Here is a 13,817-nt window from a genome sequence, read left to right as displayed (position 1 = left end):
TATTTCCGTTCAAAAAATTTATATCAATCCATGCATCAAAATTTTGTTTGTGTTATGTATCCTTAATAGGTTAAATATTCACAAGTCAGCCAATCGTCGCCCGATCATCGAGCTCTGATCTACAGTTTGATTTTAACCGTCGGCCGAAATTTTCAACACCCTTATAGTCCAACGACGACTTAATAAACTGACCGCCGATGGTCGGACGATGATCGAAGGTTGGTCGACGGATAACTGCAGTTGAAGAAATCGGCCACCGACGCATGAAAAATTATAACTTGGATCGATGGACACAAAATTGGTCGGCCGACAAATAAATAGGTCAAAATCGGCCAAAACAACGGCCGATGAACTGACGACTGTCGCCCGAAGAATCCCATTTTTGCTTCAAAATCCGTCGGCCGTAAGTCGTTTTTGGAAATGTGACTGGGGTTTTACTGTCGAACGAGGGACGGCCGACTTTATAAACTGACTTCCGATGGTCGGACAATGATCGAAGGTTGGTCAATGGATAACTTCAATTGAAGAAATCGGCCACCGACGCAGAAAAAATTATAACTTGAACCGATAGATAAAAAATTGGTCAGCCGACAAAAAAAGAGGTCAAAATCGGCCAAGACAACGGCCGATGAACTGACGACTGTCACCCGACGAATACCATTTTTGCTTCAAAACCCGTCGGCCGTTGGTCGTTTTTGGAAATGTGCCTGGGGTTTTACTTTTACACTAGAACAATGGACAAAATATCTTATGCATTGTACGATATATATAAATATTAAGCTCAACATTTAATTCAACCAACATATGGGCTTATTTCGTAGCATAAATCAGTTTGCCAATCAAGAAAACGACAATCACTCTACTATTAACTCCTGGCCTTCAGATATTACCTTAAGGGTACTTAATATAAACAAAAACTTGATGCAAGAATTGATATATATTTTTTTTACGGATTTTGATTTGAAATGACACAAATAATAAATCCCTGAAATATATATAAATCGTAGGTTTTCCTTGGTGCTTAGATATGAGAATTTATTTTGCCTTCTATATAATTCTATGCAAAATTTTGAATTTTTTTTCACCTCGTGACAAAATCTTATAAATTCTCTCAATATACTTGGTAAACATTATTCAGGTTCACAATTAAAATGTAAATCTACGAGAAATATAGCTGATTTCTGAAAAAAAGTTTGTTTGTGTTATCTATCAACATTATGGGGACTAACTAGGACCACTAGAAAGGTGTTTTTTTTCTATTATCGAACCTGTGCCACAGTGATTATACATGATGCAGGTTATAATGTCAAGTAAACCATCAATTGTATGCTTCTCGAAAAGGTACACTGGAAGCTATTATCCATTGAATATTGTCTTATTCATTTGTGCTCTTATTTCTGACATGACAACCCTATTATATAATTATATTCATGAAGGAAAGATCAATGTTTTACCTGTTATATTTTCCAGCGAAACAGGGAATTCAGAATAAAAATATTTGACACCTGAAAAAGTAAGAGAGAACCGTTTAGCATTTAAAGTTGAATTAAACTTCCGAAAACGTACAAAAAAAGTCTACTGAAACAAGACAATGTTCACAGAGCAAACATGGATGTCTGAGAACATGATGTAGCAAATATCCCCGTCGACAAAAAATATTGCAGTCTGTTTTTATGGGATTTCTTGGGAGAAAATTGACATTGTCTCGAAGAATACTTACAAAAACTAACATTTCCTGTAAGGTGAGTAAGAGATATAAGCCTTCTGGACATGAGTAATTTATCTTTGACGGGACAAGTAGAGTTCGTTTTGTCTCTGTCTTGCATGTTTGATACAACACAATGCTCATACCGCTGTAACATTCTAAATTGAAATGAAAGGAAAAAACGTAATTACGTTTTGCCATATTCAGGCGGATTAATTTCAAATCTTATATCTTTTTAATGATAATAATTGATTTATAATTATTGTTCATACATTCAATCTAATTCATTACAAAAAGAAATCTTTCAAAACAAAAAGAAAACACTACTAGTATTTAAAAACAACTTAATTTATAATTAAACTAATATTAGTTAAAATTTTTAATGCTGTGTCATATATATTTCAATAATATTTAGTTAGAAAAACTCTAATTAAATAATAAAATAAGACAAAAGAACTTCCTTTGTTCATTTTGACATTTTAAATTTTGTCATATCAAAATACATTGTAAATAAATACCGGCAAAGTTTTGGTACATCTAGACCTAGGCCTGTTGTTGTAAAGGTGGATTCGTTGTAACAAGGGATTGCCAAGTTGAGATTAAAAGAATTATCTATCAAAATGGGGTCTAGACAATGAGGGAGAATGCCTGCAAACAGAAAATTACAATTATATCTTTGAAAGATCGTTCTACAATATTTATTTTTATTAGCATGGTCCTGATTTCATATGATAAATTGTCCCTTTTTCATGAAGAAATTTTGATTCATGTTTGTGTATATAATTTTTATTTTAATTACTGTGATACTCATTTTGGTTGTATCTTATACCTTATAAGAGTTTAAATGAAATTTGTAAGATATCAGGGTATTGTTCAGTTTTTTTTATATTCATTTATCTTCCATTCTACAATCTCTTCAACCATTCACGTTCTTTATTATAAGATCATCTTTGTAAAACTTTGAAGAAAAAATCGAGAGATTTCCATTTCCATATAACATTGGTTCCTTTTTAAACTTGCTTTGGCAATTAACTTTAAATTTATATTTTTTAGCTGGCATCGAAAAGTGAGAAAACTTCTTTTCACTCACATTGAGAGATGGATTTCCCTGTTAAGTCTTCTAAAGTGTCCTTCATTTGCAGAGCAATAGATCGCCATGTAATCTGGGAACAATTGGAAGCAATGAGGTTTTCTATATTCTTCTTCAAACATGAGACCAGGTTTAATATATTGCTGGAAAATATGCATATGGCATTCATGAAACGTTACAATGTAAATTTTAAAAAAAAACAGTGGCATATTTAATTTTTTTTCTGCAGAATTTCATTATTCTTTCAATACATACAGGTCATCATGCACTGTTTGTTTTCTTTCAATTAGCAATAATATGCATATACAATGACCTTTTTTCCCCCACATACTTAATCAAAATCTTACTATTTACTTTAGTTACAGAAATTCAATGGCATATGTTTATAACTAAAATTCATACCTTTGATATTTTATTTGATTACGTTTGATTAAAACTTGCCTCAATGTAAAATGTATATCATGATGTACATGTGAATGACTGAAGGTTTTATTTTATGGTCTATATAAAAACCTCTTACCTGCAATATTCACTATCACTTGGGATATTATGAACACACAGGTTTTTTATTTCTGTTGTATAAAAAGACTGATTAAGGCACGGGGTTTCTGAAAAAAAAAATATTTAGCAGATAAATGTTCGTAGGTTATCAAACTCAAATAACATTCAAATAGTTTTTTTTTCATCCTAATAGAAATCAACTGACCACACACTTCCACGCCACAGAGTTCCCAGCGGACATCCGTGTCATTGGTAAAGCACCATGGCTCCTCTCTATCGAAGTTCCGACAGTAGTTCTCTTTGGCAAGGCGAAACGTATCATAAGCGTGTTCATGTGGGATCTGTGTATCCCATCGTTGACATGGTCTACCAGTTTCTGTTACGTTTTTCGTTCCTTGATATAAAACTCCTGGCAATCGACAGTCGTCTGAGATAGAGTCTGCTTTACATGTAATTGATTGAAGAAAAAAAATATTTTAGGAAAAAAGGACTTTTTAAAAGGTACATCATTGTGTTTTTTTGATATCCTTTATATAAAGATTATATCTATTTAGAATAATATCTTTACCTTTATTTTCTCCTCAACCTTAATAGTTTTTCTATATCATAAGGATTACACTTGTTTTATGTATTTTTTCATGCGGTTTTAAATTTGGTTCAAAGTGTCGCATGTACGTGAAGGAATTGAAACAGACCAGAAACTATTAGGAGGAAGACTGCTAGACCAAATATATATTGTACACACCATTTTTCTCGATGTACTGCTTGCCATTTGTTATTTTTTTAACCGCAACGTGCTCTAAATTTCAGCACAGAGGTTATTGTGATCAGATTGTATTCAAGTTAGTGATACGTATATAGAATAAAATTCAGAGGACTTCCCTTCGTTTGTGATTCATTAACAAGCATAGGCATTGAACATTGCGGCCTAGGTTTAGCACTAACCATCCCACTTTCAATGGTTGCAGGCACAAACGAAAGCACGAAAGCCAAAAGCCCCTTTGTTATTTCCTTCCGACGCCAACGAATTATAATACTTTAGCTATCAGTTATGTCGCTTTAATTAATAAGAAAAAAATATTGATATCTCAAGGAGACTTTGCGTGATTCTGTTCAAAAGTAATGCAGATAATTGTGTGTTTTTAAAATTCAATGCAAATTAGTTTTATTCGTTTTTCTCTAACCTTGGAATTTAGGACGAAGAGAAAAAAAAACGATAAATTAGTGATTGTTTTACATATGATAGTAATACATGCAACAATCATCATCATCATCATTATTTAATTTTGAATTTAAAAAAAACAGATAATACTTTAATGATGCCGAGTTTATTTTGAGTGCACGTGACTTTGCGCAGCTTTTTAATTTCATGCAGTCCTTTGTGCGACAGTACACCTTTGCTAAATATTTTGATTTTAATACAAAATTAACATTATCTGTAACCCCTACCGGTCTGAAAATGTGATTTTACGACAATAAATAGGAAAGAACGCTGAAATGGCTCTACCGACGTCACCATTTTCGGATTTTGTAAACAATGCATGATCCTGAGGAATGACGCATGACTCGCTTGTATGTTCAAGACGTCCATGGATATTATACTAAAAACTGATGACAGAACATCTAAAAAAGCGTACTAGCAATTCAAACATTGCTAATATTTTTACCAAAAAAATTGTATGTGCCGGTAATTCATCTGCACTGATATGTAGTTATACCATAATATGGCAATTTTGGAGGTATTGGGCTTGAAAAAAAATAAACATAGTAATAGAACAAAGTAGGTTTTTGAATTTTTTTTTTTTTTTTTTTTTTTGAAATTTCACAATTTGATAACGTTTTACAATAACTTTCATGTATTTGAATGAAGAAGAAATCTCTAGGACAGAAATACAATAAATACCGTATAAGTGGAAATTTTAGCGAGACGCAAATTTAGCGATTTCTACCTAAAATCTGTATTTTATTTTTAGCGATTTTTAAAATGCTAACTAAAGAAGCTATTACAAATAATACGCAATTAATTTTTAGCAATATTCAATTTTAGCGATGTCAGCACTCTCGCTAATAATGCCAAAAACAAATCCTTGCTAAAAATTCTACTTATACGGTATTGGAAAAATGTGATAAATCGGTGATTTTCCAACAAATTCCCATAGGGTCCAATTTTTAGTAAAATTTCACAAATGTTTATATGGTCCCATAAGAAATCGGGTTGGTTAACATTCTATTTTTTAATCTTAAAAGAATAATTACAACAGTAAAAATTAATTATCAAAAAATTATCAAAATCCCTAGGTCAGAAATAATTAGACTCGGCCTCGTTAAATAAACATGTAGTATACAAAACTATGTCAGGTAACTTGTTGATTATTGTAAATCGAGGACTTTCATTCCGTTTATAAGATATTTCTTTTTCCATATATTTATGTTGTGACTTTAAATAAAAAATTAAATATAAGAAGAAAACGTTTCACAATCAACGATGTTATTAAGTAACTGCCTCTTATACTGAGAAGTAAATTACCTGTAGCGGAATACAAAAAGGTTCCAATAAACAATCTTAATGTTATCATTTCAGTTTTGTTTCATTACAGTTACATGTTGAATTCATCTCTATCAAGAGGGGATATATTGAAAAACTGAAACAAATTACATAACAAAATTTGCATGTTAGGTTAATCTCCATAAAAAGGAAAACATATTGAAAAACTTAAACAATTTACAAAACAAAAGTTACATATTGAGTTAATCTCTATCAAGAGGAAAACATATTGAAAAACTGAGACAAGAAACAAGATCAAGACGGGGTTTAACTTCCTCTCTGTGTATGCACTGTAAGAAATAATGAAAGAAAGGATGTAAGGATCTTTTAGCATTTCCTTTGTGTAATAATTTTCCTTTAAGAATATATACTGATATATATTTTTTTGCGCACATCTTCAAAGCGATAGTCAATTTGTTATAATTTTAAAGACTGTAACTTCTGTTAAATCAGTATGTACTAGTATATCATAAACCTCGATTGTTTTTCGAAAATATCCAAAGCTTAAAAAAAGATTTTAAAAAGTTTGTATCCTTCAGGTAAATAGCATATTAAAAAGATGTAATTCATAGTACATACACATATAAAGTTGCACGTCAATGTAGTTTGATTACTAAAGGTATTGATAAACAATACAGCTCCGCATACGTATTAAGCTCACATGGATTTTTGCACAACTTAACGTCACATTGTTACAATGCGAATTTGTTTAACAAGGCAACATAATATATTTTGAAATTATTTTAACCTATTTTTTTATTTCATTTACTTAAGACATAATTTACACAAACTATTGATTAGTAAGATTATGATATGCTAGTGGTTAATGGATTGTGATAGTTATCAAATGTTTTTTCCATGGTTTCTCGTTAAAGGCAACCATCTTTGTACACGTTCTTTTGCAAGCAGTTTTTTGTATTGCCTAAAGTGAGAAACAGTACAGCTCATGTAAATTTTGTATTTTCTATGCTTTAACATGACTCGAAAGTACCATGGCCGATATGCGCCGTCAAAATACAAGTAAGAGTAGCTCTATTATGCACGCAGAATCAGTGGCAAAACGCCAGAAGTAGTAATTTAAATTTGTACATGTACAAATCTTGAGACAATACACTCAAGCATACTTAACATTCCTTAGATTTATTGGAAAGATTATCTGTAAACTTGGAAGGGACAAAATCAAATACATTTTGGGGGGATCAGGTGCCGTGGAGAGGTGAACACTCCGTGCCAACTGGTCACACCCGCCTTGTGCTTCTTAAAATGATTAGGAAATAATAGGGAAATCCGTCGTCACTAACAATCAGTATGGAAAACGTCAGTCAGCATTTGACTCAATGACGAAGTGTAGTTGTTGACAAGGTCATTGTATTAACCACAACATTTACGAACTTATGACTTTAAACAAGAATGCCGATAAAGTTGACAATAGAAAAATTAAAGTCATCACGTTTATCACAGAGTTTGATTGTTAGATTTCCATTAAAGTCTTTCTCAAGTAAAATATCCAAATATGAAACAGATGTTTCAGACTCCTTGAAACTAAAATAAGGAAACAAAATATATTGGTTCGTAACTCGAAAACCACGAAAATCAAAACACACAAACATTCAGCTTTTCACAGTATCTAGTTTCCTAGTTGAATTATGTACCAAATTGCACGTTGTGCATACCTAATCACACACAAGGAAATGTCCGATTTGGCAGTGTACAAAAATATAGAGTGTATAAGATTGATGAAAGAAATGATATAGGTTAAATACTTTTTAACTTTATGATATACTAGAAGCTTCAGCGGTGTAAAGCAATCCTTACAGCTGTATTGTGTAATCATGTCCGTTCTACATGCATATCGTAAATTATACACATTAACTATAAAATCACATGATAAAACTGTTTTGATTTAAATTATTTACATTGTTTGAGTTTTAAACACCTCAGAGTCATTAATTTATCATAATGTTTGAAATTGTTGAAATGATTGACATACTAGTATATGTTAAATTACGAAATAACTTAACACATGGTAAGATATTATAACAAAATAACTTTATTTTTTTCTTCTGAGTTTTTGTTTTTTAAGAATGATAATGTACCACACTGCAAACTAAAATCATGTAAAATTTGTAAACAAAATGTATTATACTTGTATCAGTTTATAGTAGTGTTGAATTACACATGAATTACTTTTTCTGAAATATCATAAAAACTTAAGTGTCCAGTGTATATGGGTTCAAAAGAGGATCCAAATATTGATGTGCCTTAAGACCCTCGGTTTATTGACAAAAAAATTAAATATCTAACTTCTACTTAATTTTTCCAAGAACTTATAAATCACTGATATGTATAACCTCAAAGAATACTACAGTCATTCTAACCAAAAATAGAAACATAATTTGGAAGAAATTTATCTTAGGTTTGGTAATGGTACTTTGTTTACAATCCCTTGTCCATCCAGTGAAATTTGGCACCGCCCATCTTTTGAAAGCCTTAGGTACATTTTTCTTGTTTGGATGGTCACTGTATTTCAATGACATCTACCTTTACATGTAAAGAGAAAACTGTACCCACTGCGCTCAATATTGTTGTATAGAAAATATTGTATGAATAACTGGCCGACAAATGAATGCATATAATGTATTAATAAACTTTCCGAAATTATCATTTGGTTTGGTAGCACATTCATGGTGGAAAATCCTCGTATAACTCTTTATTTTTTTCCACTTCTATTTTCTCAGGTAAGTTTATTGCAGCGGCATTTTCTGATTGTAAAATTTCCACAGCCTCTGATCTAAAAGAATCGTCTATTGTATCATCTACTAAATCAACGTAAGGAGAAACGTTAATGTAATCATTAGGTTCTTTTTCGTTATGCACTACATCTAAATATGTTCCGTCTACATTGTCAGGATCTATATATGGTCCATCTTCGTCTGTTAGAGGTATAGTATTTTCTCCGGGTCCGGGCAAATGTTCGTAACCCTCATCTTGTTCCTCTACGATTTCATAATCGGGATCGGAATACGGACTTTCTGGATATGTTAAATTCTTTTCGTATGGAGAGTCCTTTGATTTTGGAATACTTGGTAGGCGCATCAATTCTTTTCGTCTTTTTCTCAATGTAATTGCTCTATATGATTTTGAAAGAAAAAAATGTTAATAGAGTTTCTGAATTAAGGAAAATAAGTTTGAATTAGAGTCAATATCCAATGAATATTTCAATTCCATGAAGTTAGTAACAGAGTTGTGTCTTACAGTAATATTATAGGGTCATTGAACTTATATTGGTGAATATTGGCACGAGTTGGCTGTTCAAATGCACGAGCTTGTGAGTGCATTTGAACAGCCAACGAGTGCCAATATTCACCAATATAAGTTCAATAACTCCTTTATTATGTAGCTAAAACATTTCCACATCATTTATAATAATTATTCCAACAAAAAAGAAAATTTATGATTTTTTTAACATCGGTATTCAAATTAATGTCTGTCCTGTAAGCGTTCAATATTGCATCATTCCGATGACCCTACTGATCGATATGATTTGCTTATTTAGGTTTTAATGGATCCAATACGTACTAAATTTTAATAAATAATTTCATTTTGTGTGAAAAATAAACACATCTTACCTAAATGCCACTTCATTTCGTTAATTTAGCTTTGAGAATTTGACCAGACGACTTTTTTGTTTACAACGGGGCGTTCGATAGTGAACGCTCGTATTCGGAATGTTTTGGGCATACTCGTATACGTAATACAAAGTCAGCATTCAATAAAACGTCAAGATATTAAACGCTAAAATTCTCTAGATTTTTGGTTGTGTTTTATTAGAGACTATCTATTAGCTAGATAATAAATACTTACATTGATTCTTGTATGAATTCATACAAATTAGAGCTAAAATCTAACTTTTCCACGATATTTGGAAAATGAAAATGAAAAAGGTCGGTTACTATTAGTACACCTATAATTTTTTTTCAGAAAGCCCCACTTTCAAATGTAACATAAAACTACTTATGCCCTTATATCAATAATATTAAATTTACTAGCATTTTTTAAAGTTATGAAATAAAATATATGGAGATAAAGAACGCTATTCAAATCAACGACCATTTCACAGTACAAATCAAGAGCAAAACAAACACGGATCCTTGAAAAATCAGAGTTGGGTCAGGTGCAATCATAATCGCAAAATAAAGGATATATGTGTATGATCTATAAATGTATGAATATTGGGTTAACAATTAATATGGAAAACGTCCGTCAGCATTTGACTCAATGAAAGATTTATTTGCTGAAAAAGTCATTGCATCGACAACAGAAATAACGAACTGGTGGCCTTAAACGAGTGTTGATTTTATTCTTTCATCAACATGTTTGTCAATAAATTATCTCGTTTTAGAAACTGTTAATACGTAGAGCATGCTCGTACGTATCGAATGATGCAACTGAGAGAAACAAAGTCCTTGTGCAGGTTATACAGGTATATTGCTGTTGACGTTGTTAGGTTACCATAGGCGTGTTTTTTAGTAAAATATTCATAGATAAAACAGATGTGTCAGAATCTGTAGTATCTTGAATCTCAAGTTCTATGCGATATATCGTGTCGAATATGAATGTAAAAAAACAATTGTTATCTTAGTTTTTCTTTCCTATGTTACACCAAGGAATTTGAAAAAAAAAAAAAAAAACAGTGGACCCTTGAAATTCCAAAAACAGAGGCTTAACAATGTCAACCAGCATACGACCTTAACAATACATAGTACTGGGTCCCTTAACAAGTTAGCATTGATTCTAACTCTTAGAACATTCTTTTATTCGCCTTTTATTTCAATAGAATATTTTTGCGATCCAAATACTAGTTGTAAGAAAGCTTTAATTCAATCAGAGTTAAGTTTGCATTATTTGTTTCAAGTAAGATCGATGCCTCCTGTTAACAAATTTGAATTATCTTTATAAAAAAAAGCTTCATGCAAAATTTGAAATTGGTCCAGTTCTTTAAAAAAAATAGAATAAGAAAAAATTGCAACATTAACAACGACGACAACAGACAACTGACAAATTTTCTCAGATAAGTTCATTTGAGCGTGCAGATCGGGATAAAAAAAAGCTTTTAGTTAATAGTTCAGATCGGGATAAAAAAAAAAGCTTTTAGTTAATAGTTCAGAAAATTCAGGAGCAGTAAATATTTCATAAGCATTTTAAGCAAATTTTGAAAGAAAATTAAAGAACACAAACCTTATTTTGTATATGCTGATTGCAAAACTGATAGCAAATATTAGAGCAACCGCAAATCCAACTGCAACTACAAGATACATGATTATGTATGATTATTATACCTCTACTAATTTTTCCCATATAAGAATTCGATAGTAAGATGTGAATAATTTCCTTGAAATCACTGTGAATGGACTAACCCCCTTGCGTTAGTCATTTGAGTTAATCCTTGCTTTGGAAGCGAATATCCCAATTATCTGTAAATCTCTAGATTTTACTTTTTTAACGGTATAGTACGAGGGCTGTTCAATAAATAATGTCCTCGGTGCTCGGAAAGAAGCAAAAGACGCTTTTCAATGATTTGGTCTTAATGATTTAACTTAATATTCTCTTTTAATTAAAATACATGTCCGTAACATTTTTTATCCAATTTCTGATTGTTGTTAGAACTCATTTTTGGGTATGAACCTTAGGATACTGAAAAGTGGCAGATCCTATGATTTCCAGGACTTGTTTCTTCCTTCTGAAAGGTGTTTTTTCAAGTTTGGAAATAGTTTGGAAATATCAAAAGGTTAAAGATCTGGCGAATATTGTTAATATGAAAAAACATTAACTTTCTGTTTATCCCCAAAACTCCTTTACTCTTCAGGGCCTGCGGGTTTGGACGCTGTCATGAAGAAATTTAATGTAGTGGATTCCCGATTCTGGGTCCTTCCTCTAATAAATCTTTCAATTTTTTTGCAAAACATTTGCTTTTTAGACTCCTCCAGAAATTAAACTGTCTCCCCGAATACGAAATTGAACAACAATACCACTAATATTTAAGAAAAATGCATATAAATCTGTCTTTGTGCTCTTGCAATTCTTTACTCTTGTCAATCCTTCACTGTTTTTGTCAAGCACATCTTATGGTAAATTTTGTTTCGAGGGTTTTAAGCAATAGATTCATGCTTCATTATCTGTTTGAATTTTAAATAAACGTAGATAACTACAATAACTGATATTTTTAAATAATTGTTAAGACATTCCTACACGCTGTCGTTTTCACTCATTTTTCAAAATATAGGGTAACCTTTGAGTACTAAGCTTTTTCACCGTCAAACGTTTCTTAAAAACAGTGTAAACTACTCCCGAAATGATGTCTATCAAATTTGTTATGTGTCTTAAAGTCAATCATACATTATAAAATATTATTTTTTGAAATTTGGCAAACAGTTCACAAGTTGTTATAATTATTGTTGGCAAGGACGGTACCTTTCTTTGATGCCCATTATATAATTTTTTATCATTGAAATCCACCTTCTTATTTGTCTATAAAACAGACATTGGTTTTCCGTAAATTTCATATATAATTTAGTGAATATTTCTTTGGAATTTTTACAAGTTTTACAGTAGCTTTAATGAAACTTTTATTTTCACTCAAGTTTACTGATTCTTTACCATTCTTTTATAATGCAGTGTCTCGAATAGCCCTTGTTTTCTAGCTTCTCACGATGAAACTATGTGATGAAAAGTGGTCACATACACTGTTATAAATTCATTAAAGATTTTATAATGAGAGAAAGTCAAGCTTAATGTCATATGATATCTGTATTGTATGTCATACAGTTCAGGACATTATTTATTGAACAGACCTCGTCTGTTAATGAAATAAAGGAGATAACGAATAGTATTCAATATCAAAGTCCGTAAAACAATACAAAATAGGAGCAGAGCAAACACGGACCTCTAAAACCTTAAAGGTGGGATCAGGTGCCATGGAGGAGTGAACATCCCCTGCTTACCGGTCACATCCACCGTGTGCTCTTTGTAATGATCGGGAAAAGGCAAAAAAAATTGTCGTCAATTCAGGTATAAATAATGAACTAACAATAAGTATGAAAAACGTCAGTCAGCATTTGACTCAATGTATTTGTTGACAAGGTCATTGTATCGACCAAAGAACTTACGAAATGATGACTTAAAACGAGACTGCTGATAATTTTGTTTCATCAACATGGTTGTCAATAATTTACCTCGTTTTAGAAATGCTTCATATGTAGAGCATGCTCTTTTGTATCGAATCAAATGAAATATATAAACGCCGTATGTATGCAGGTGATGAAAGTATATTGCTGCATAAGTAAGGGAAGTTGATGATAGAAAAGTTAAAGACATCACGTGTATCATTGAGCTTGGTTGTTAGATTACCATTAATGTTTTAACACAAAATATCCAAGTATGAAACAGATGTGTCAGACTCTATGGTATCTTTTTATGCCAAGCTCACAAGGATATATCTTATCGACATAGGACTGGAAATTACCATTGTTTATTGACAATACGTCGTCGATGTATCTACATGTTGAGTTGAAGGCCACATCAAGTGTTTTCTTCTTATCACGCATAAGATTTTGCACAAATTCTGCTTCATATGAATAGAAAAATAGGTCTAATGCGTTAGTCAAGTGAGCTAATCCCCGCTCTGAAAGCTAATTCCCCGTCTTTCCAAATTCTCTATTTTTTTACCTTTGTATCGGTAAATTTAAACTGTAACATGTAAAAAGTATATCATTGAGGGAGAAAGCAAGATTTCAGTTCCCCTCGACCAGGTCTATTTCCCTCGGCTGCGCCTTGGGAAATAGTTTTGATCTTGGGGAACTGGAATCTTGCTAACTCCCTCAATGATATACTTTAACTGTATAATAATATGATGTAAATTAAATGTTCAACATTGCTCTGATTGATTGATTGTATATTGTTTAACGACCCTCTCGAGA

The 13,817-nt window shown here is 31.7% G+C and overlaps 2 protein-coding genes across 3 annotated transcripts; both read right to left on the bottom strand.

The window, feature by feature from the left end:
- Positions 1-2,762: 2,762 nt before the first annotated feature.
- LOC134249660 (putative apolipoprotein(a)-like protein 2) lies at positions 2,763-5,906 on the bottom strand. 2 transcript variants are annotated; one of them, XM_062731990.1, is made up of 4 exons: positions 5,824-5,906; positions 3,502-3,738; positions 3,316-3,403; positions 2,763-2,938 (listed from the first exon to the last, which is right to left on the bottom strand). In XM_062731990.1, exons 1-4 carry the CDS (start codon positions 5,870-5,872, stop codon positions 2,788-2,790), a joined length of 525 nt encoding a protein of 174 aa, XP_062587974.1. In that variant the 5' UTR covers positions 5,873-5,906; the 3' UTR covers positions 2,763-2,787. The 2 variants fall into 2 exon arrangements, with proteins under 2 accessions (XP_062587974.1, XP_062587975.1); XM_062731991.1 differs by having other exon boundaries at positions 3,502-3,735.
- A 2,515-nt stretch (positions 5,907-8,421) lies between these two features.
- On the bottom strand, positions 8,422-11,142 carry LOC134249661 (uncharacterized). The gene is made up of 2 exons (XM_062731992.1): positions 11,080-11,142; positions 8,422-8,971 (listed from the first exon to the last, which is right to left on the bottom strand). Exon 2 carries the CDS (start codon positions 8,935-8,937, stop codon positions 8,524-8,526), a length of 414 nt encoding a protein of 137 aa, XP_062587976.1. The 5' UTR covers positions 8,938-8,971; positions 11,080-11,142; the 3' UTR covers positions 8,422-8,523.
- Positions 11,143-13,817: the final 2,675 nt, after the last annotated feature.

The sequence above is a fragment of the Saccostrea cucullata genome, unplaced genomic scaffold (assembly GCF_032062105.1).
Source record: "Saccostrea cucullata isolate Sc308-1 unplaced genomic scaffold, CSIRO_AGI_Scuc_v1 ctg1424, whole genome shotgun sequence".
NCBI classification, from domain to species: Eukaryota; Metazoa; Mollusca; class Bivalvia; order Ostreida; family Ostreidae; genus Saccostrea; species Saccostrea cuccullata.
The sequence above is the reverse complement of the archived record's forward strand: the minus strand, read 5'-3'. Positions and strand labels throughout refer to the sequence as shown.

What these genes read in the sequence shown, in the direction of transcription:
- LOC134249661 (XM_062731992.1), bottom strand. Translation starts at nt 8,937, where the DNA reads ATGCGCCTACCAAGTATTCCAAAATCAAAGGACTCTCCATACGAAAAG.
- LOC134249660 (XM_062731990.1), bottom strand. Translation starts at nt 5,872, where the DNA reads ATGATAACATTAAGATTGTTTATTGGAACCTTTTTGTATTCCGCTACA. An exon ending in CTGTGGCGTGGAAGTGTGTG is followed by an intron (nt 3,404 to 3,501) that starts GTCAGTTGATTT and finishes TTTTTTTTTCAG; the next exon opens with AAACCCCGTGCCTTAATCAG. An exon ending in AGTGATAGTGAATATTGCAG is followed by an intron (nt 2,939 to 3,315) that starts GTAAGAGGTTTT and finishes CATATTTTCCAG; the next exon opens with CAATATATTAAACCTGGTCT.